The sequence below is a fragment of the Zonotrichia albicollis genome, chromosome 2, assembly GCF_047830755.1.
Source record: "Zonotrichia albicollis isolate bZonAlb1 chromosome 2, bZonAlb1.hap1, whole genome shotgun sequence".
Lineage (NCBI taxonomy): Eukaryota > Metazoa > Chordata > Aves > Passeriformes > Passerellidae > Zonotrichia > Zonotrichia albicollis.
In genome coordinates, this window is record NC_133820.1 from 11,942,202 (window position 1) to 11,965,149 (window position 22,948).

Genomic DNA, 22,948 nt, shown 5'->3' on the forward strand with positions numbered 1-22,948 from the left:
CCTCACTCAGCCCCGACACCGCCCTCGCACAGCCCTGACCGCCCCTCACGGCCCTGACTTCCCTCACACAACCTCGGCCGCCCTTACAGCGGCCGGGCCGCTCCGCGCAGGCGCCGCCGCCGGCGCTTCCGGCAGCGCTGCCCTGGATGGCGGGACCGGGGTCTGGAGGGGCGGCGGAGCCGGAGGAGCCCGGGGATGGATGGACGGAGGAGCCTGGGGATGGATGGACGGCGGAGCGGCGGCGGCGGCTGTGGGTGCCGGGCGGGCTCTGGCTGGCGGCCGTGCTGCCCCTGCTGCTGGTACCGCTACCCTGCGCAGGTGGGTCCGGGGTCCTCAGGGAGCGAGGCCGGTACGGAGCCTCCTCCCTGGGGCCGAGAGGGGAGCGGGGCGCGGGTCCCGCTGCGGTCCCGGAGCTCTGCGGGGATGCGGGGCGGAATAACGGTGTCGGTGAGGATGTGTCGTGTTTGCAGGGCTGTCATGGAATCATAGCAGGGTTTGGGTTGGGAAGGACCACAAAGCCCACCCAGTGCCCACCCTGCCGTGGCAGGGACAGCTCCCACTGTGCCAGGCTGCTCCAAGCCCCAGTGTCCAGCCTGGCCTTGGGCACTGCCAGGGATGCAGGGGCAGCCCCAGCTGCTCTGGGCACCCTGTGCCAGGGCCTGCCCACCCTGCCAGGGAACAATTCCTCATTGCCCAGATCCCATCCAGCCCTGAGAGCCATTCCCTGGCTCCTGTCCCCATTCCCCTGGGGACCGTCCCTCTCCTCCACACCAGTTCCAGCCGTTCCAGGTGAATTGCAGCTGCTGCAGCCGCTGTGGGTGAAACACCTTTGGATTCCCGTTGTTTGGCTTCGAAGTCATAGTCTGGCAGAGCCTAAAGGATAAATGAGAAAATGAGAGGTGGAATGGCAGGATGGGGGTTTTGGCTCAGAGGGAGGGAGCTTGTGCCTTGTCTTTTGTCCTTACACAGCAAAAAACAAACTATTGCCCAAAACTTGTTGCTGGAAGAGGAAGGATTGCGAAGCATTACAAAAGAGGGCAGAGGGACTGCTTGTACAGGCAGAGAGTGACAGGACATGGCCCAATGGTTTTAGACTGCCAGAGGGCAGGGCTGGGTGGGATCTTGGCAATGAGGAATTGTTCCCTGGCAGGGTGGGCAGGCCCTGGCACAGGGTGCCCAGAGCAGCTGGGGCTGCCCCTGCATCCCTGGCAGTGCCCAAGGCCAGGCTGGGCACTGGGGCTGGGTGGGCTCTGAGATCCCACCCAGGGGATGATTCTCTCTCTGGAATTCCGGTAGCCCTGCCTCAGTGGCCTTCCCCTGGGCCAAGCCCAGCTGCTCCCTGTGCTGCTGCTCCAGGGTGAAGCTCTGGCCCTGAGTTTCTTTGCTTATCAGGGCCCTTCAGAGCCTTTGCTGGTGTCACACCTAAGGGGCCTCCTCTTCCTCCTTCTGCTGAAATGTTGACTGAAATTTTCCGCTGGCTCCTGCACCCAGGGATGTCGTAAGCATCCAGCATCATGTGCTCCTCAGGGATTTCCCCTGACTCTGGGCTTTGCTCTGTTGCCATTTCTTGCTTTCTTCTGTTGCTGAATAGATTTTGTTATATAATCATCATTATTTTTAACTGTCAACGTTGCTGAACATCTCCTGAGCGAAGCAGTAATTTTTGTGTATTGGAACAGTTTGGGTTGGTTTGGTTTGGTTGAATTTGACAGGGGAAAGAGATGGGCAGATGTGCTAAAAGCATTTCTGGTTTTTCATCTCTTGTTTCCACACAAGTCTAATCCCTTATAATGGTTTCTCAGAACCAAAGTGTCATCACGCTCAAGTGGACAAACAGGAATTAGTGTTAAGTGTCTGGCTTTAAATCATTAATAAAATAAGCCAGGAAGAAATGTTGATTTTTAGGCTTTTTTTGCCTATCAAGTTACTACCTAAATCACAAAATTTCCCTGCTGATTAAACGTCACTGAGTTTTCTCCTTCCTTTCTGCATGGTGTTCATTGGGAAATTAATGATTTGTGGAATTAATTTAGGGAAGCAGGCACAAAACTCATTAGAAATAAGGAAATACCTGAAAGGGTGGATCACATATTCCTGTCTGTTGGGAGAAACTGGATCACTACTCCAGGAAACATTGCAGTGGTGTTGAACAGGAAAATGTGCAGGCAAAGAGAGGAGGGTTAAAATATCAGAGAAAACCACAAACTTCTACCCATAAATTACACAGCATTGTTTTGTTGGGTGTTTTTAGAAACCCCAAAAGTATCAGGGCACAGCAGTGCTGGTTAGAAGGAAAAGATTAGGTCATGTCTCATGAATTAGACCTCCATTAATTAATCTCAGCCAGTTTATTGTGATTTTTTTACACTGCTTCAAGCAAGCTGAAACGTTTGGAATGAATACAAAAGAGAACAATAAAATTCATTTGGGAAGCTGAAATTTGGCTTAAAAGGAAAACTTCAGGAATGGCTTCAGCCATTCAGCTTTCTCTTGGTTGGGAGCTGTGTTGAAAATTACTTTCCTGGGGTATTTCCCAGGTGCACAAAGCACAGGCTGGGTTAAAACACAGAAAGTCTCTGCTCAGAACATGGATACCAACAGGATCTTCCTCCTTTTTGCCATCTGGCCCCCTGAGGTCTGACAGGGAGTTCTGGAAAGCCTCATGCTCTGTAAATTAAGGATTTGAAAAGATGGGACACATTAAATATTTGAATTCCTACCCAAGGCAAACAAAAGTACTCTGATCATTGGAATGCAGTAGTGCTTTTATCAGTTGGAGTCTGTGGGGCCCTCGTTGTCACAAAGGGTTTTGGCTGAATTGTAACCCTCTGTTGGATAAATATCTGGGGGGAAATCTGGTTTTTCCTTTGTTTTCTTATTTTCTGAGCAAACGTCCTTTGGCATTCTCTGGGTTTGTCCTGCTCTGTCAGAAGAGCAACAAATTCCTGCCTTGTGGGAATGATTTCTGTGGTGGGAGCCACGAGGGTTTATTGAATTATTTGGCTTTCATGTTTTTGTGCTTTCAGGAGTTATTTCCCAAAATCCTGTGGATCCCACTTAATTCTCCAAAAGGATTTTGCAGAATTCAGTCATTCTGCTTTTCCACACATTCCCTTTGTAGGCAGGACCTTGTGTAGAAAAATAAATTGGGTTTGTGATGCAGAGCCTGTCCCAAAGTCAGGTCCAGGAGAAGCCGTCGGTGCCCAGCTGAAATGGGATTTCTTGGCTCTGGTTTGCTCCTCATGCCATCAAATCCCAGACTGATCCCCATCAGCAATTTCAGATGTGGCTCAGAAATTGTGACCGTTGGGAAGTCATTAATAAATAACTTCAGATAAAATAGAACCAGATAAAATAGAATGTCAAAGCTAAGAGGTGTATTTTAGTTTAGTTTAGTTTTTAATTTGTTTTTAAAATTAATTTTAATTTTTATTTATTTCATTATATTTAAATTTGATTGTACTTTGTTTTAATTTTTATTACTACTAAAGTTTTTATTTTAACATTGTATTTTATTGTGTTTTACTTATTTGATGTATTTTTAATTTTAATTCATTTTTATTGTTTTCTATTTTAATTCTATATCTATTTTATTTTTTGCTTTTTACTTTTTATTTTATTTATTTTATTTTCATTTTACTTTATTTTATTGTATTTATTTTAATCACTATTATTTATTTTAGATTTTATGTTATTGTAATATTTTACTTCAATTTTATCTTAATCTTTTATTTGCTTTTTATCTTAATATTTTATTTTAATTTTATCCTAATACTTTATTTGCTCTTTATCATAATGCTTAATTTTATTTTAACATTTTGTTTTAAATTTATCTTAATATTTTCTTTGCTTTTTCTTGTAATATGTTATCTTCATTGTATCCTAATATTTTATTTGCTTTTTATTGTAATACTTCCTTTTATGTTTAACTTTATTTTAATTTTATCTTAATATTTTCTTTGCTTTTCTTGTAATATTTTATCTTCATTGTATCCTAATAATTTATTTGCTTTTTATTCTATTTTGTTTTAACATTTTATTTTAATTTTACTGTAATATTTTAATTTCTTTTTATGGTAATATTTTATCTTAATTTTGATATTAATATTTTATTTGCTTTTTATTGTAATACTTTATTTTAACATTTTGTTTTCATTTTATCTTAATATTTGTTTGCTTTTTATTGTAATATCTTATCTTAATTTCATCCTAATATTTTGTTTGCTTTTTATTGTAATATTTTATTTTACCATTTTATTTTCATTTATCTCTATATTTTCTTTTCTTCTGATTGTAACATTTGCTTGCTGTGCTTGCTGGTTTCTCCTAGGGCAGAGCAGCCTGGCGAGCCCCGAGAACGTGCAGGTGCACGTGGTGAACACCAACTTCACCCTGAGCTGGGACTACAGGGGCACTGAGCCCAGGGTGGCATTCTCTGCCCAGTTCCAATGGTGAGTGCCATCCCTGGAGCCACCCCTGGCACTGGGGTACAGGGGGAGTGACCCCAGGTGACATTCTGAGCACAGTTCCAGTGGTCAGTGCCATCCCTGGCACTGGGGTACAGGGGAGTGAGCCTGGGGTGACATTCTGAGCACAGTTCCAGTGGTCAGTGCCATCCCTGGCACTGGGGTACAGGGGCAGTGACCCCAGGTGACATTCTGAGCACATTTCCAGTGGTCAGTGCCATCCCTGGAGCCACCCCTGGCACTGGGGTTACAGGGGCACTGAGCCCAGGGTGACATTCTCTGCCCAGTTCCAGTGGTCAGTGCCATCCCTGGCACTGAGGTACAGGGGGAGTGACCCCAGGTGACATTCCCAGCTCAGTTCCAGTGGTCAGTGCCATCCCTGGGAGCCAGCACTGGGATTACAGGGGCAGTGACCTCAGGGTGACATTCTCAGCCCAGTTCCAGTGGTCAGTGCCACCCCAGGCACTGGGGGTACAGGGGCACTGAGCCCAGGGTGACATTCCCAGCCCTGTTCCAGTGGTCAGTGCCATCCCTGGCACTGGGGGTACAGGGGCAGTGACCCCAGGGTGACATTGCCAGCTCAGTTCCAGTGGTCAGTGCCACCCCTGCAGCCACCCCTGGCTGCTGCTGCTGCTGGCCCAGGTTTGTCTCACTGCTGGCAGGGTATTTATAAATCTGGTTATTTATCACACAGAGCTTGCTGCTAATGCTGAACCACCAGCAGGCTTCCAGCAGGAGATCTGTGGGCACACTTGGAAGTGGAATTCAGGTTTATTTACAGAATCCCAGAATGACCAGGCTGGGAGAGACCTCCAAGGCCATCGAGTCCAGCCCAGCCCCAACCAAACCCTGGCCCCCAGTGCCACATCCAGGCTCTGTTAAACACACCCAGGGATGGGGACTCCACCCCCTCCCCGGGCAGCCATTCCAGAACTTTCTCACCCTGGCTGCAAAAACCTTTTCCCTGCTCTCCAGCCTGTATTTCCCTTGGTGCAGCTCGAGGCTGTGTGCTCTGGGTGTGTCAGTGCTGCTGCAGACAGAGCCCAGCCCCAGGTGAGCACAGGCCCCTTTCAGGAGCTGTGCAGAGCGATGGGGGCAGCCCTGAGTCTCCTTTTCTCCAGGCCAAGCCCCCCCAGCTCCCTCAGGGCTTCCTCACAGGGTTTGTGTTCCCTCTCCAGCCTCGCTGGCCCCTCTGGATGCACTCAAGAGCCTCAACGTCCTTCCTAAATTTAGTCTGGTTTGTTTGGTTTCTGTAGCTGTGGCCACACACAGAGGATTTGAGGGAATTTTCAGTGTAATTTTCAACTAATTTCTCAGAGTGCATTAACCCACATTTCTCAGCTGCAAGTTTAATGCCCAGACAAAACAGTTTAAGGTTTGTTCTTAAATATTTCCTTGGTTTCCTTCAGTTGTTCCATATCCCAGTTCTTTTGCACATATTAGCACAGGCATTTTGTGGCAGTTTCCTATAAGTAAATACTGAAAAACATTTCTGAGATAAATTTGGTGAAATTCTGAGCAACCTGGGATCATGGAAGGTCCCATGGCAGGAGTAGAACAGGATGGGCTTTACAGTCCCTCCCAACCCAAACCATTCCGGGATTTTCAGTTTTAAATAAATAGCTCTTATTTTCCAATATGTAGATAAGAACAGCTGCTTTGAAAATAGATTTATTTTAAAGAATATCAGACTGTTCTGAAAGACAAGGTAGGAGCTGAGGATAAACAATTACTGCTTCAAGTCTGTGACTCCTTTTTCTGGCCAGGACATTTTAAATGTCTCTATAAATCTCTTTTTCACTGAGGTGTGGATGTGTGTTGATTAAAAAAGAGCTGCTGAAAAGCTGATTATTGCTGAGCTCCACTTTTCCCCTCTGTGTTTTTTATTTTCCCTTTATTTCCATTCCTGCCTCATGTTATGATTAGTGGAGTTCTGCTGGTTTTATGCTCCTGTAACCACTTTTGTCAAGACTTTAAAATTCCTTCCCATGAATTATAAAATCTTTGCCAGGCTAGGGAATGTAATAATCCTGAGGATGTAATTCTGTGTTCTGGCACTGGTAGGATAATTTATAAGGAGATAACACTGATTGCACTGCTGATAAAGCAGCATGAAAAGGGGTGATGTTTATTAAAGTTAAGAAGAAAATAAGAATAATTTCAGTGGTTGTGGGTTGGATTTATCCCAGGCTCTTTATCCTGGGATGTTTTATAAATAACTATATAGTTATTGTATTTTGTTATTATTGGCTTTTGTAAATTATCTTGATGGAGTACAGTTTGTAATCTCTTTTTAACTGCTTTTGATACAGTATAATTTCTCAGCCTTTTATAGTTAATACTCTAATCCCTGTGTGGATTGTATATCTTAGTGTAATAAATATATATTATAGTTTAGGCTTTGCAAAATATTATGCACTGTGTATTATAACATTAACTTCTGCAGAAATAATTGTAGTAGTGAAAAAAAAATAATAATGACAATAATAATAGTAATGAATATAATAACTTATTATTTTGTATTAATATATTAATAGTAATGATATTGAAATTAAAATAAAAATTAAATTAATGAAATAATGATTGTAGTTGTGAAATAATAATTAATGCCTTTATTTTTGTAACTAACTGACAATAGTGAAATACCTATTCGATAGTGAAATAGCTAATATTGATTGAAAGTACTTGTAAAACTGGCTAGAATTCTGTGTGATGAGAAAACATTGGAAAAACCAGGCAAATAGCACCAAAAGAGCAAAGAAAAGTCTACTACTTCTCCTTGGGCTAGCAGTAACTGTCAGACCACAGACCAGGGGCCTTGTGAGGAAATAAAATACAAAATTCTCAAAATCCTGTTTGTAAATAAAATACCAAACTCCGAAAAGGCCATCTGTGAGGAAATAAAATACAAAACTCTCAAAATCCCATGTGCATTGTGCTCTGAGAAGATGAAATCATGGGTCAAACTAAGATAAAGAATTCCTGGAGCATGTGAACTCCAGGGAAGGTTGAATATGTACAATTTTCATGAAAATGGATTTGAGCCATGCCCTGAGCAGGTTCCTGAGGTTGTTGCAGTCAGTGTGTGCTTCTGGCAGTTGCCAGGCAGCCCAGAGCTGGAACTGTCCCTGCTGCCCCTTACTCAACCTGTCACAATCCTAAGGAGTGAGCCTTGTGTGTCACAGGCTGGGGATCCCAGGCTGGTTGTCCTGGGGCTGTTGGTGATCCCAGGCTGTTGTTTAATCTGGGCTGTTGTTTCTCCTGGAGGTATTCTTTATCCCAGGCTGTTTGTCCTGGGGGTGTTGTTTATGCTGGGCTGTTGTTTATTCCAGGGTGTTTCTCCTGGGGCTGTTGTTTATCCTGGGGCTGTTGTTTAATCCGGGCTGTTTCTCTCACGGTGTTGTTTATCCTGGGGCTGTTTTTTTTCCTGGGCTGGTTTTTATTCCAGGGTGTTTCTTCTGAGGGTGTTGTTTATCCTGGGGCTGTTGTTTCTCCTGGGGTATTGTTTATCTGGGGTGTTTGTCCTGGGGGTGTTGTTTATCCTGGGGATATTGTTTCTCCTGGGGTACTTCTCTTGGGGTATTGTTTATTTGGGGTGTTTCTCCTGGGGTATTGTTTATCTGGGGTATTGTTTCTCCTGGGGTATTGTTTATCTGGGGTGTTTGTCCTGGGGCTGTTGTTTCTCCTGAGGGTGTTTCTCCTGGGGTATTGTTTATCTGGGGTGTTTCTCCTGGGGTATTGTTTATCTGGGGTATTGTTTATCTGGGGTGTTTCTCCTGGGGTATTGTTTATCTGGGGTGTTTCTCCTGGGGTATTGTTTATCTGGGGTGTTTCTCTTGGGGTATTATTTATCTGGGTGTTTCTCCTGGGGTATTGTTTATCTGGGGTGTTTCTCCTGGGGCTGTTGTTTCTCCTGGGGCTGTTGTTTCTCCTGGGCTGTTGTTTCTCCTGGGGTACTGTTTATTTGGGGTGTTTCCCCTGGGGTATTGTTTCTCCTGGGGTATTGTTTATCTGGGGTGTTTCTCCTGGGGTGTTGTTTATTTGGGGTGTTTCTCCTGGGGTATTGTTTCTCCTGGGATATTGTTTATCTGGGGTGTTTCTCCTGGGGTATTGTTTATCTGGGGTATTGTTTATCTGGGGTGTTTCTCCTGGGGTATTGTTTATCTGGGGTGTTTCTCCTGGGGTATTGTTTATCTGGGGTATTGTTTATCTGGGGTATTGTTTATCTGGGGTGTTTCTCCTGGGGTGTTGTTTATCTGGGGTGTTTCTCCTGGGGCCATTATTTAACCCGGGCTGTTCTCTGTCCCGCAGGCCGGAGCTGGAGCCCACGGGCTGGCAGGAGCTGCCAGGGTGCCAGGCTGTGGCTGGCACGAGCTGTGACTTCTCCTCAGCCATCTTGGAGTACTACGATGCCCACTACGTGCGTGTGAGGGCCCAGGCTGGGCCGCTGGTGTCCCCGTGGTCCCAGGTGCTGGAGATGGTGCCAGAGCAAGTCGGTACGAGCTCGGGGTTTGCAGGGACACTTTGCACTGCAGGGAGAGCTCAGAGCCCCTGGCAGGGCCTGAGGGGCTCCAGCAGAGCTGCAGAGGGACTGGGGACAAGGATGGAGGGACAGCACCCAGGGAATGGCTGCCAGTGCCAGAGGGCAGGGCTGGGTGGGATCTGGGCAATGAGGAATTGTTCCCTGGCAGGGTGGGCAGGCCCTGGCACAGGGTGCCCAGAGCAGCTGGGGCTGCCCCTGCATCCCTGGCAGTGCCCAAGGCCAGGCTGGGCACTGGGGACAGTGGGAGGTGTCCCTGCCATGGCAGGGTGGGATGGGATGAGGTTTAAGGTCCTTCCCAATCAGGAATGAGGGATTGTGGAAAAACCACGTGTGGTTTCCACTGCTGGTAACAGCAGGACCGGGGGAGTTTCCCAACAGGAACATGAGATCAGGCATCTGCAGGTCATGGAATGCTGCAATTCTCTCTTTTCTGGAAAGGGAAAACTGTTCCAGGTGGTGCTGGTTTCCTGGCTGAATTTCCTGTCACTGTGTGTTTTCCCAGATTATTTATTGGAAAAGTCGTTTTTGACAGTAGATTTTTGTAGAATCCCAGACTGGTCTGGATTGGGAGAGACCTTAAAACCCATCATATCCCACCATGGGCAGGAACACCCTCCATAGACCAGATTGCCCCAAGAACCCCATTTTTGGGAAGTTTGGTTCTTCAGCAGTTCCAGTGGTACTGAATCCTTTCTCTGAAGTTGAATTTATTGGACTGAGCTAAATCCCCTGCCTTGCAGGTTTTAGAATAATTTATACTGATTTTTTGGAAAACATTTGCTGGTAATATTTCTTTTAGAAGCTGGTGATGGTAGTTGGTTGTTAGGTTAAATTTCTTTTGGAAACTGCCTGAGTCAATGAAAACTTAAGATCCTGTAGGTGATTATTCAAAAGAATTAAAAATAAGATAGCATAGGCAGGTATTTTAGGTTTATTATTGAAACCACTTTTGGGGTGTATTTTCTCAAAGTAGAGATGTTTAATGCTTCTTTTTTCTTTCCGTATTTGCAGCTCAGATTGGTCCTCCAGGACTGGAATTGCAGTCCACAAATGGAGTTGTAAAAGTTATGGTTTCTCCTCCAGAAGCAAACCAGAGGAAAAAAATGTGGATCAATGACCTGACTTTTAAATATAACCTGGTCTTCTGGGAAAACTCCTCACATGCTCAGGTATGAGCACTTCTTTTTATTATTTAACCTTACCAGAACTGCCAGAGATGGACTTTAATTCGTGCTCTGAAATGGAATTGTTTGCTTCTCTCACTGTGTAAGTGCTCCTGTGTGTTTGAAAGTTGGGTGAGGTGTTTTTTTCTTGGTGGGATGATTTTGTTCTTACCACAGGATTATTTTATTTGGGTTGCCTTGATCCAGGGACTTTTTTGAGGTGTTGCCATTGTGAGCTGGTTTCCAAGGCAGCATGTGTGTCCTGCAGAGCACCCAGAGCTCTCCTGTGAGGAGCAGGGCAGAAACTCTGCCTTTTTTATCTTTTTCAAGGAAGTGAGAGTCATCTCAATTAGGGCAGGGATCAAAGGGCAATTGGTGTTCTTTCAGGAGATCAGATCAAATTCATCACTTCAGAAAGGACCTGGAGGGGCTGCAGAATCCCTGAGGGAGCTGGGAAGGGGCTGCAGAATCCCTGAGGGAGTTTGGAAGGGGCTGCAGAATCCCTGAGGAGCTGGAAGGGGCTGCAGAATCCCTGAGGGGCTGGGAAGGGGCTGCAGAATCCCTGAGGGGCTGGAAGGGGCTGCAGAATCCCTGAGGAGCTGGAAGGGGCTGCAGAATCCCTGAGGGGCTGGAAGGGGCTGCAGAATCCCTGAGGAGCTGGAAGGGGCTGGGGCTGGAGCAAAGGAGGCTCAGGGGCCCTCGTGGCTCTGCACAAGGCCCTGCCAGGAGGGCACAGCCAGAGGGAAACACAGGAATGAGGAATGGACAAGAGGAAATGGCCTCAAGGTGCACCAGGGGAGGTTCAAATTGAAATCAGAATAAAATTCCTCTCTCAGAGTGGTCAGGCCTTGGGCTGAGCTGCCCAGGGAGGTTTGGAGTCCCTGAATTGTCCCAGAGCAGTCTGGATGTGGCCTTGGGGACAGGGTTTGGGTGATGCTGGTGGGGCTGGGCTGGCACTGGGTGATCCTGGGGGGCTCCTCCCACCCCTGGGATTTGGGGATCACTCCCCAAAGGAGCAAAAGGCCCAGAAGTACAATTGTGTGTGTTCAGTTGAAAGCCAAAGGCAGAGGAGGGGGCAGTGTTTGGGTGATCAGGAGTGGGAATGTGCTGCTGCATTCTGGGGTGTCTGTGGGGTGAGCTCCTGGTCATGCCCAATCCCTCCCCACTTCCATGGCAAAGGAGCCCAAAATGTTCCTGTCTGTCACTGGCTGAGCTGCAAACTTCCCTTTAGGATTTCTCCAGCTCAAACACCCTCCTACTTTCTCTATTCCACATTTTTAGGAGGGGTATGACACAAATGGGCTGAAACCTTGCAAAATGATAATTTAAAATGTTCCTGGGGAAGCACAGTTCCCCTCACAGACTCTTTGTGTTTGTTCATCCAGCCCCAGAACAGAAGGATTTTCCCTGTGGACACCATTGATGACCTTGCCCCAGACAGCACCTATTGCTTCAAAGTCCAAGCAAATCTCCCCAGCGAGGGCAAGCAAGGCCTGTTCAGCCCCACCAGCTGTGTGAAAACCACCCAGAAAGGTACCCAGGACATCAGCTTCCCTGCCAATGGTGGCTTCTGTTAAACACTCATGGCTTCTGAAGCTGCAGGAATAGGCAGAGGGGCCAAATTCCTCCTCAGTTGGGTATAAAAATGATATATATATTATATATTTGCCCTTCTCAATCAACTTAAAATACGTCGAGCGTAGAGTTTTAATAGTACAAGAATGTTTTTGCCATGAGGCAAACTTGGACATTAATTTGGAACAAAAACTTCTTTGTGTGCTTTGGAAAACTCTTCTTTTTAATCAGTGACTGAATCAGGAGGCAAAAAACCCCAAAAGCCTCTGGGATACTTGGCACTCAGTGAATGCACAGAAAGTTGACTTCAGCTTTAAAAAATGCTGGTTTTATGTAATCCTTGGTGAATTGATTGTTACAGCTGCTGAGGAAAGGCTTTGAGGGGGCAGTTTGCCACCTTGTTATGTAAAATTAAATTCTTTCTGTGCTATGCAGTTGCTTTTAGATGTTTGTTTTAGGAAAAAAAATAACTGCAGAAAGTCAAATATTAGATTGGACAGGGGTGGTACATCATAATGAGTTGATGGTACATCAAAATGTAAGTAATTGATGGCAAATGAAAATTATTTTATACACAAAACCATTAATTGATACACACCTCTGTATTTTAAAAATATTAAGAGAATACATATGTATTTTTAAAATAATACATGTGTATCTTAATAAAATATTACAATAACTGATACATGCATGTTTTTATTATTTTAATAAAATATTAAGTAATTGTTACATTTATATTTTAATGAAATCTTAAAACAAAAAATCACAGTGTACAATAAATACTGATGTGTATTTTATATATTTTTCTCCTCATGTTATTCCCAAACCAGTTTATTTTTGCTCCTCTCAATATTTGTGTACTTTGATTTTTTTCTGAATTGATTTTAACTGATTTTTTTAATTAAATCCTTGATAGGATACTGTGCATATCACACTCTGTGACTTGCAATCTGTATAGTGAATAATCTTTATGTTTTCATTATTGACATGAGAAATGCCCATTCCCATGAAGTTTTTTGGTAACTTTGGGTTCCCTTTTCCCCTGAGCAGTGAACGACCTCCTGTGTGCCACCAACCTGAGCGTCCTGGCTCTGAACATGCAATTCCACCTGCTCTGGAGCAGCCAGGAAAGTCAGGATGTGACCTACAACGTGCAGTACCTGCTGTGAGTTCAGCCACGCCACCCTGCCAAGCTGAAATCCCATTTGTTGCGTTCTGCAGGTGTTCCCCAGGGGTTAAAATGAAATATTTGGTGGCTTCGTGTGTTAATGGGAGCATGAATGGCTCTCTGATGGTAAAGAATTCCATGGTACACCAGGGACTGGGCTGCTTTTGGGGGTGTTAAACTCCTGATGGAAGGGACTCCTGAGTGCTGAGGGACATTTTTAAAGCTGGGAAGCTTGAATTGCTTTGTGCCTTTTTGAGTGTGGAGAAATTAGATGAGTAAAAGTGAGCAAAAATACAAGTGGTGGAGGTTTCAGTTGTCAGCAGCTTGGGTTTCTTCTGGGCAGACCCAAATAGGGGAGAAAACACAAGGTAGCACCTCGTGTCCCATAGAAGAACTGGTGTGTCCCATAAGGAAAATGGTGTGTCCCATAAAAGAAATGGTGTGTCCCATAAAAGAAATGGTGTGTCCCATAAAAGAAAATGGTGTGTCCCATAAGGAAAATGGTTTGTCACATAAAAGAACTGGTGTGTCCCATAAGGAAACTGGTGTGTCCCATAAAAGAAAATAGTGTGTCCCATAAAAGAAATGGTGTGTCCCATAAAAGAAATGGTGTGTCCCATAAAAGAAAATGGTGTGTCCCATAAAGAAAATGGTGTGTCCCATATGGAAACTGGTGTGTCCCATAAAAGAAAATGGTGAGTCACATAAGGAAACTGGTGTGTCCCATAAAAGAAAATGGCGTGTCCCATATAGAAAATGGTGTGTCCCATAAGGAAACTGGTGTGTCACATAAAAGAAATGGTGTGTCCCATAAGGAAACTGATGTGTCCCATAAGGAAAATGGTGTGTCCCATAAGGAAACTGGTGTGTCCCATATAGAAAATCGTCTGTCCCATAAAGAATTGTTGTGTCACATAAAGAACCCATCAAGTCATATAAAAACCTCCTTATGTAACATGAAATAACCCTTGTATCACATCAAACCCCATCCTATCACACCCAAAACCACTGTATCACATAAAGAAAAGCAGATAAAATTCATGTTGCATCAGAAAACAAGGAATGCCATAAAACCCCCATCATATCCCGTAAAATCCCATCGAATCACACCCAAAAAATGCCAGTAGGAAGCAGCTCTATAAACCTGTATCTCAATCTCCAGCTGCTGCATAAATATTGTGGCCAGCACCTCAGAGAAGAGGAGGGACCCCGGGCATTCCTTGGGAGTTCTTTGGCATGGCAGAAATCAATGGACTGCACAGAGCGACGTGAGAACTTCTCCTTTGGATTTTCAGAACCTGCCCTCCCCACATTTCATCTCTGCTGAGCCTTGCTTAAAGCCCTGATTTGTATTCCCTGGCCCTTTTATCCTCATTCTTCCACTCAGAAATGTCTCAGATTAAAATGCTGATTTTTTTAATTTTTATTTTTATTTTATTACTAGAGGCCCTTTTGCCCCAAACTGAGCCAAGGGCAGCGCGAACAAATACGATTTTCTGGAGGAGTTCAGGGAGCTGACATGGAAACTCTGGAATTCTCTGTTGCAGTGGCTTCTTGAAGGATCTCAATGATGATTACTCAGACAAGTGGCTCAGTGTCCCTGGGTGTGAGAACATCACCAGCTCCTGGTGCAACTTCTCCTCCATCATCACCGGCACTGGCTTTTACCACCTGCGGGTGCAGGCCAGGGAGGGACACAACAAATCCTGCTTCTCCAGGGAAGTCAAGGTGGATCCTCTGAGAACAAGTAAGGAAATGCTTTCCTGAAGTGCTCCTTGCTCAGCAAACTCCTGCCAAATGTCTCTGTGAGCTGACAGGAGGGGGGGATTTCACAGGAATACAGTGAAATTAATTCAAATGTTTCTCAGGATTTGACACTCTGAATAAAACTGTGAAGTTATACTTCTAACTCTATGTTTCTTCAGAATTATCGTGGATTTCACTGACAGTATTTGATATTTTTAGTTGTATTTTTTCAGTTGGACTTCAAGTATTTATTTTATTGTTTTCAGATGGAATTGGCCCTCCTGGTGTAAGGCTGGACCTCAGTGACACTTTGCTCCACATCCTTATTTCTCCTCCAGGAGGAGATAAGGATGAGTTCATGAGGGACCATTATGACTTGTCCTACAGGATCCTCTACTGGAAGAATTCCTCAGATATGAAGGTGTGAACAAATTACAAACAATAGAAAATTGGTTCTGACTTAAATCCTGGAGCTCCTTTCCAAAATAGGCACGTTTGTGGTAGATCAGTCTTTAAAAAGTCAGTTTATTGGGTTTTCTAATGAAAGATTCTATTGATTCTGACTTAAATATGAAAATTCTATTGATTCTGACTTAAATATGAAAAAATGAAATATTCTATTGATTCTGACTTAGATCCTGGAGCTCCTTTCCAAAAGAGGCACATTTGTGGTATATCAGTCTTTAAAAAGTCAGTTTATTGGGTTTTCTAATGAAAGATTCTCTCAAGAACCTGATCACTGTGACTTTTATCACCCAGTGGTTGAGATTTTTATGTAAGTCTCTTAGAAACCTGATCACTGTGATGTTTATCTCCCAGTGATGGGGTAAAATCTCCATTTCCATGGATGTGGCTGTGTGCAATGGGATGGAAAAAGCTCCTGGAACACTGAAGTCCTGCATCCTTTTAGCTCACATTTTAATGGATCTTTCCATGTTCTCTAAATGCTTCTTAGGATAAAATATTTCACAGAAATTGGTAAAAAGTGGGGCAGAAGAGAAGGAAGCAAACTGCAGCAGGAAGGAGTTTCCTGGGAATTGGGACATTTCAGAATAATGGTGGAAACCCTTGGTTCTTGCCCAGGAGGTGTTTGCTGAGTTTTGCTGAGGAGCTAAGGGGTGGATTATGTATTTTACTGAATCTGGGTGCCCAGGGAAGTGGTGGAGTTCCTGGAGATGTTCCAGAGTGGGAAATGGGACTGCATGAGCTGGGAAGTCTCTCCAGCAGATTCCGGGGCTGCAGCAATGTGTGACGTTTCACAGAATCCCTTCTCCACCAGTGTCTGATTTTTGGCTGTTTGGATGGCCTGGAAAGGCCCGGGGTGGCCTTGGGGCAGCCCGCGTATCAAAGGACGAGAAGAGGCTTCAGATCTTTTCTCGGTCTCGGTGTTTATTAATTGTTTATCTAAAAGATTTTCTCTCAGCCAGACAGAGCTCTGCTCAGCAGCCAGCCATGAGCACACTCCCTGCCCTCCGGACGGTCACCTATCTTTATACCCATGGTTACGTGTACAATATTTATCATTTTTCCCCAATACCATTTATTCTTATTGCCCGGTGCACTTTTCGTAATGACCAATCCCAAAGTGCCACCATCACCACAGAAGATGGAGGAGAAGAAGAAGAAGAAGAAGAAGGACAGGACACGCCCCAATTCCTCCATCTTACTTCTCTAAACCCCCCTGTACAGAAATCCTAAACCCTGTGTTTCACTCTCTAATTAACTAATCCCTTCACCATTCACCCCGGTGAAACCCTCCTATCCTCATACAGGTGTCGTCTCCTGTGTGGGATCAAAGTCCAGCCACCAGACACTTCTGGAACATTCCAGGACTCCCCAGCCCCCCAAGGGTGGTCTCGGTGACACCTCAGTCCTGAGGTGCTGAGATCCCACACACCAGAGGCCTCTCAGCTCTTTGGGGCTCCTGTGCTGCCCACGGGCTCTGATCCCCCCTTTTCCCCTGCTTTGCTTTTGCAGGAGGAGGTGAGGCAGAAGGAGGTGAGGCAGACCATAGCCACGGTGCCCGACGTGTCCCCCTCCTCGCTGTACTGCGTGCAGGTGCAGGCCTTCTCTGAGCACTACAACAAGAGCAGTGCCTACAGCCAGCAGCAATGCATCCTCACCCCTGCAGGTGGGCACAAATGCACCCACACCCTCTGCAGAAATGCACCCACACCCTCTGAGCTGCAATTGCCACCCCTCCCCTGGCAGCTCAGCGCTCCTGCCAGCACCTGCCTGGGCACAGAGCTTCAATTCCCAGCCCCGCATCTGGGGAGGGAGCAAGGAATCACTAAATTCCACATTTTCAGGGGTATTTTAGCCTTGAAACTGTTTTAGTCCTTCTGGGAATTAACCTCCTGTGCTGATTTGTCTGAGGAGATAAATCAGAGTGGTTAGGGCTGAAAGCTCATCTTGGTGCCCAGGGAGAGTGGGAGGATTGCACTCACTCAGAGCACAAGAACAAATCATGGTGAAGGTAATTGGCCACATAAAATTTTATTAACATATGAAAATTTCTGAGTCTTCAAACTGCCTGAAAGCCAAGAAAATGTAATAACAGCAATGCCTGGCTCACATTCAGGATTATGCTCCTCACTGCTGTGTCTTATCAAGCCTAAAAAGAACCAAATGCTACTTTTTACCTGAATAAGAAAACATTTTAATCTATTTTCCTGGGTATTCCTCTTCCCCTTATCCTGCTGCCTCAGTGAATCTCTTTAAATCCAAGCAGGGCCTTCAAGACAGACCCTGCTCTGTCTTCCCCATGTTTTTATACACCAGAGTGAAAATCTTCCATTCTTTGATCATAAAACAAGACCTGATTGTGTCCTTTGGATTACTTAGAAAGTGGCTGCTGCTGCCTGTTAATTTCAGTATCCCAAACTCCTTTCAGTTTGTTGAGATAATCATGGAATCATGGAATGGTTTGGGTGGGAAGGACCTTGAGGATGATCCCATCCCACCCCTGCCATGGCAGGGACACCTCCCACTGTCCCCAGTGCCCAGCCTGTGTTGTGGAATGTTTCCATGATGTGGAAATGTTGAATTATTTGATAAATTCTGCAGCACATTTGGATCTCTGCTTTAGTTTCTGCTGGTTGTGAGTACCTTGACTGAATGGTTTTTATTCCCGATTTTAGGGACACCTTTAGCTCTGATCATTGCTGGGATTTTCCTGGGTGCCCTGCTGGTTGTCTTGCTGGTGGCTGCTCCTCTTGTTTTTGTGTTCTACCAAGCCTACAGCAAAATCAAATACGTGTTCTTCCCCTCCTGCCAGCCCCCCCTGAACATCGAGGTGAGCTCTGACTTCTCACAGCTTCTTTAGAGGAAAATGAACTTTAAATATCATGGGAAAAAGATGTTTATCTGTTATGGGTCAGCCAGGGTTAATTTCAGAGGTTTTATCAGAGCTTTCCAGAGCATTGTCCAGTCTCCAGCCTGGCACAGGTGCTGCTTAGCAGGGATCCTGCTCTGGAATGAGAAGGGCAATGCTCAGGTGTGTCCTGAAACCTCTGTACCTGGATCTTCTTCTCATTCTTGTGTGGCCTCCTCAGGCTCTAATCCATGAAATGTTTGAAATGTTGCAATTCTGAGGTGATTGATAACTGAGAGCAGGAAAAGGGCTGAGATGGAATGTTGGAGTCACCCCTCAGTGTTGGATTCAGTGAGTGCAGCTGGGAGGTGGGACTGGGATCTGTGCCAGGAACAGGGACAGGAGCAGAGGGAGCGGGCTCAGGCTGGGCCAGGGCAGGCTCAGCTGGGACAGCAGCAGCAATTTGCCCATGGAAAGGGAGCTCAGGCCTTGGCAGGGGCTGCCCAGGGAGCTTTGCAGTGCCCATCCCTGCAGGTGTGCCCTGGAGGTGGCACTGAGTGCTCTGCGCTGGGCACAAGGTGGGCACAGCTGGCACTGCATGGGCTGGCAGGGATCTGGGGGTTCTGGGATCTAAAACCTCATCCTAAATCTGAGCTGGTCACCCTAGGGGAACAAGGGGTGTGTTAGGGGTGGGAAACCACACATTGATGCTCAACATGAGCATGGAACCCAGACTGGTTTGGGTTGGAAGGACCCCAAATCCCACCCAGTGCCACCCCTGCCATGGCAGGGACACCTCCCACTGTCCCCAGTGCCCAGCCTGGCCTTGGGCACTGCCAGGGATGCAGGGGCAGCCCCAGCTGCTCTGGGCACCCTGTGCCAGGGCCTGCCCACCCTCACAGTAAAGAGTCTGATCAATCACATTTATGTGATTATGGTGTTTAGCAGAATTAGTATTTAATTATTTCAATCATTATCTAATTATTATTTATGGGTGTTCATCTCTTCCCCCTGTCCTTGTGTCTGCAGGGGTTTGGAGCGCAGCCCTTGGGCAGCCCCTACCTGTCAGCTGCAGCAGAGGAGGCCGTGGAGCACTGCTGTGTGATTGAATCCATGGTCACCCAGGAGGGAAACCACATCGTGTTCTCAGACTACAAACATTCCACCCACAGCAGCCGGGACTCGGGCAATTATTCCAACGATGACAACACCTCTGGGAGCAAAGGCTCCAAAGAAACACTGGAGAAGGAAATCCTGTAACTGTGGGAATCAGAACTCCTTTATGGGATTGTCAACTTTACAGACACTTCAGACCTCTTTGTGATGGAAGTCCCAGCCTGAGGGGACACTGTGACCTCTGGGATCCTGAGGGGGACACTGTGACCTCTGGGATCCTCAGGGGCACACTGTGACCTTTGGGGTGCTGAGGGGTCACTGTGACCTTTGGGGTCCTCAGGGGACACTGTGACCTTTGGGCTCCTATGGGGACACTGTGACCTCTGGGATCCTCAGGGGACACTGTGACCTCTGGGGTGCTGAGGGGACACTGTGACCTCTGGGGTGCTGAGGGGTCACTGGGACCTTTGAGGTCCTCAGGGGACACTGTGACCTTTGGGCTCCTATGGGGACACTGTGACCTCTGGGATCCTCAGGGGTCACTGTGACCTTTGGGGTCCTATGGGGACACTGTGACCTCTGAGATGCTGAGGGGTCACTGTGACCTCTGGGGTGCTGAGGGGTCACTGTGACCTTTGGGATCCTCAGGGGACACTGTGACCTCTGGGGTCCTCAGGGGGACACTGTGACCTCTGGGGTGCTGAGGGGACACTGTGACCTTTGGAGTCCTATGGGGACACTGTGACCTTTGGGGTCCTATGGGGACACTGTGACCTTTGGGGTCCCAAGGGGGACACTGTGACCTTTGGGGTTGCTGGGTTTGGGTTCCCAGGGCTGCCATGCTGGAGGAGCTGCTCAGGCCTGGCTGGGAATGACCCCGGTGTCCCCAGCCCAGCCAGGGCTGTCCCCCTGCACCAGGAGCAGCTTTGGGCTCTTCTCTACTTGAAGCTGTGAGCTGGGCACCCCTGCCTGCTCCAGCAGAGTTCTGTGTGGGGTCATCCCACAGCGTTTACACGGCCAGAGGAGCCCATGCTGGGCACAGTCCTGTGGCATTGCCACCAGGGCCAGAGCTACCGGTGCCAAGGGAGCAAGAAGAGCAGCAGTGAGGAGCCTGCGGTTCCTCAGGGGATTCCTCAGGAGGTTCCTCACAGGGTTCCTCGGGAGGTTTCTCAGGAGGGTTCCTCAGGAGGGTTCCTCAGGAGGTTCCTCACAGGATTCCTCATGGGGTTCCTCAGGAGGTTCCTCACGGGGTTCCTTGGGAGGTTCCTCACAGGATTCCTCACGGGGTTCCTCAGGTGGTTCCTCACAGGATTCCTCAGGAGGTTCCTCACAGGGTTCCTCACAGGATTCCTCAGGAGGTTCCTCACAGGGTTCCTCACAGGATTCCTCAGGAGGTTCCTCACAGGGTTCCTCACAGGATTCCTCAGGAGGTTCCTCACAGGGTTCCTCACAGGATTCCTCAGGAGGTTCCTCACGGGGTTCCTCAGGATGTTCCTCACAGGATTCCTCATGGGGTTCCTCAGGGGGTTCCTCAGGTGGTTCCTCACGGGGTTCCTCACAGGATTCCTCAGGAGGTTCCTCACAGGATTCCTCAGGTGGTTCCTCACAGGGTTCCTCACGGGGTTCCTCAGGTGGTTCCTCACGGGGTTCCTCAGGTGGTTCCTCACGGGGTTCCTCAGGTGGTTCCTCACAGGGTTCCTCACAGGATTCCTCAGGTGGTTCCTCACGGGGTTCCTCACAGGATTCCTCAGGAGGTTCCTCACAGGATTCCTCAGGTGGTTCCTCACGGGGTTCCTCACAGGGTTCCTCATGGGGTTCCTCACAGGGTTTCTCATGGGGTTCCTCACAGGATTCCTCATGGATGTGTCTGGGAATGTTCCCAGTGCTTGTTCCATGTCTCACTGCCCATCCCTGGCAGTGCCCAGACCAGCCTGGCACAGTGGGAGGGGTCCCTGCCACAGCAGGGGTGGGTTGGGATGAGCTTTGAGGGCTCTCCAAGCTCATTCTGGAGTTAGCAGGACCTGGTGGAATTTAGGAGATGCCTTTAGCAGAGGGCTGAGCTTGGCACTCAGAGCTTTCCCTGTTTTGCCAACAGACTTTTCCTTGGACAATCAGGATGTGCTGCAGTAGCATTTCAGTTTTCATAACCCATGTTTGCCATGCTGACTCCACTGTCTTCCAGAGCTATTTTTTTTTTAAGTCTCTTATTTTTTTATGAAGAAACTGCTTTGGGGTCAGCTGTGTTTGAGCATCCCATGGACTGCTGTTGTTTGTTCTCTCTAGGAACTCTTGGTGTTTATATATCTTTTTTTTTAATTTTGAAGATACTACCTAATTTTATAAATTTCCTATCCCTGTGTTCATTGAAGAACATAATAAATTTTGCACATTTGCTTCTTACCCCTCTCTTGGTTCTGTGTGTTTTTGGTGTAGTGACAGGGAAGCTGGGGATGCTTGGGAAGTTCCCATGAGGAGCTGTCCTTCCTGAAAAACCCCAGTGTGAAGGGTAGAATGGAATATCCCATACAAATTATATAGAAATTGAATTAATGGCATCATTTGGACAAAATTTAATTCATGGGAGGATTTCACTGCCAGATTTTAAGCAAAGCACCCAGGAATATTCCTGAAAGAGGCAGGATAATTCACAGACAGCCCCATTTCCCTCTGGAGTGCAGAACCAAATGGATCATAATGAATGGATATTTATTGTTATTATTATTTATTTTATGCTCTAAGTGTGCTTACAGAAAACCTTGTACCAGTTCTTTCCAGTGGGGCCAGAAGCAGCAAAACCAGGACAGTGGGATGGAAAAACTCCTTGATTCAGTGGGTATTTAAATATCTAAAATGAATATGTAATAATAGTAGTAGTAGTAGTATTGATAGAAAATTTATGTTGTTTGTTTGTTTGTTTGTTTTAGTATCAAATATTTAAACTGAAAAATTAAGTTCCTAAATGCCCAAGTCAGCCTCATTCTGATTTTTCAGATGTATCCAGAAATACTGAGAAAAGGACTTGACCAGAATTTTACAGGTCACAGAACCCTTCATCTCGGAGTATAAAGGAAGTGTAATTAAATGGATTTGTTCAGTTCCAAGGCATTTCTGAGGAGTGTGGCCCTTGGGGTGGGTTCCTTCCCCTGGTTCAGGATATTCCCAACAAGATGAGCTTGGAGGTGAGCAATCTTATAATTCCGTGATTCTCTTCACTGAATTGATGCTGGTAATGTTGGAATCCTGGCAAATTCCCTGGGGAAAGCTGGATTGCTCAGTGTGGTGTTGGGATAGCAGGGAAATGCCTCAAGGTGGGTGTTAGTGAAACCAGAACCACTTAATCCATGTTGATTTTGTGGGATAAATTCAATATCAGCTCCCAGCCCCAGTGGGGAGGGTGATGGAGCAAAAATTTGTGTCCTGGGATTGAGCTGAGAGAAACAAGGTTCACTCCTTAAAATTTTTAAAGTTTAATAAGGGATAGAAGGGACTTTTACAGCACTGTGAGGCACATCAGTTAGTTTAAAATAATTTCCTTACACACTTTTTCCTTGCATTGGTGAAATGCACGTTCGTGAAGATTGTGCATATTCAAACATTCCTGTGAGTTTACACGTTCTGGGAATTCTTTTGATTGGTCCTGACTCATCTTCTTCACATCCTGCAGGTGAAATTTCTCTGGTTTATGTTCCCACAAGGCCCCTGTTGTGTGCTTTGGCAGTTCTTGATAACCAAAGGTCGGTGGTAAATCCTTCCTTGCATTCTTGTTTATTTTCTTTTCAATGTTATCTCACACAGACAAGATTCTCCACAAGTCCATGAAATCCACATGAGCTGCTTCCCAAATTATCTGAGTTACTC

At 46.3% G+C, this 22,948-nt stretch overlaps 1 protein-coding gene across 4 annotated transcripts; it reads left to right on the forward strand.

Annotated features, from left to right (window-relative positions):
• Positions 1-13: 13 nt before the first annotated feature.
• On the forward strand, positions 14-21,490 carry IFNAR1 (interferon alpha and beta receptor subunit 1). Of its 4 annotated transcripts, none has more exons than XM_074533443.1 (14): positions 14-318; positions 4,331-4,451; positions 8,778-8,962; positions 10,021-10,178; positions 11,558-11,705; positions 12,798-12,912; positions 14,463-14,662; positions 14,928-15,082; positions 16,639-16,792; positions 17,802-17,956; positions 19,004-19,329; positions 19,696-20,206; positions 20,329-20,385; positions 20,626-21,490. In XM_074533443.1, the coding sequence occupies exons 1-11, from the start codon at positions 147-149 to the stop codon at positions 19,232-19,234; spliced, it is 1,794 nt and encodes a 597-aa protein (XP_074389544.1). In that variant the 5' UTR covers positions 14-146; the 3' UTR covers positions 19,235-19,329; positions 19,696-20,206; positions 20,329-20,385; positions 20,626-21,490. The 4 variants fall into 4 exon arrangements, with proteins under 4 accessions (XP_074389544.1, XP_074389539.1, XP_074389538.1 ...); XM_074533438.1 differs by having other exon boundaries at positions 20,329-20,352; positions 20,413-21,490; XM_074533437.1 differs by having other exon boundaries at positions 20,329-21,490.
• The last annotated feature ends 1,458 nt before the right edge of the window (positions 21,491-22,948 follow it).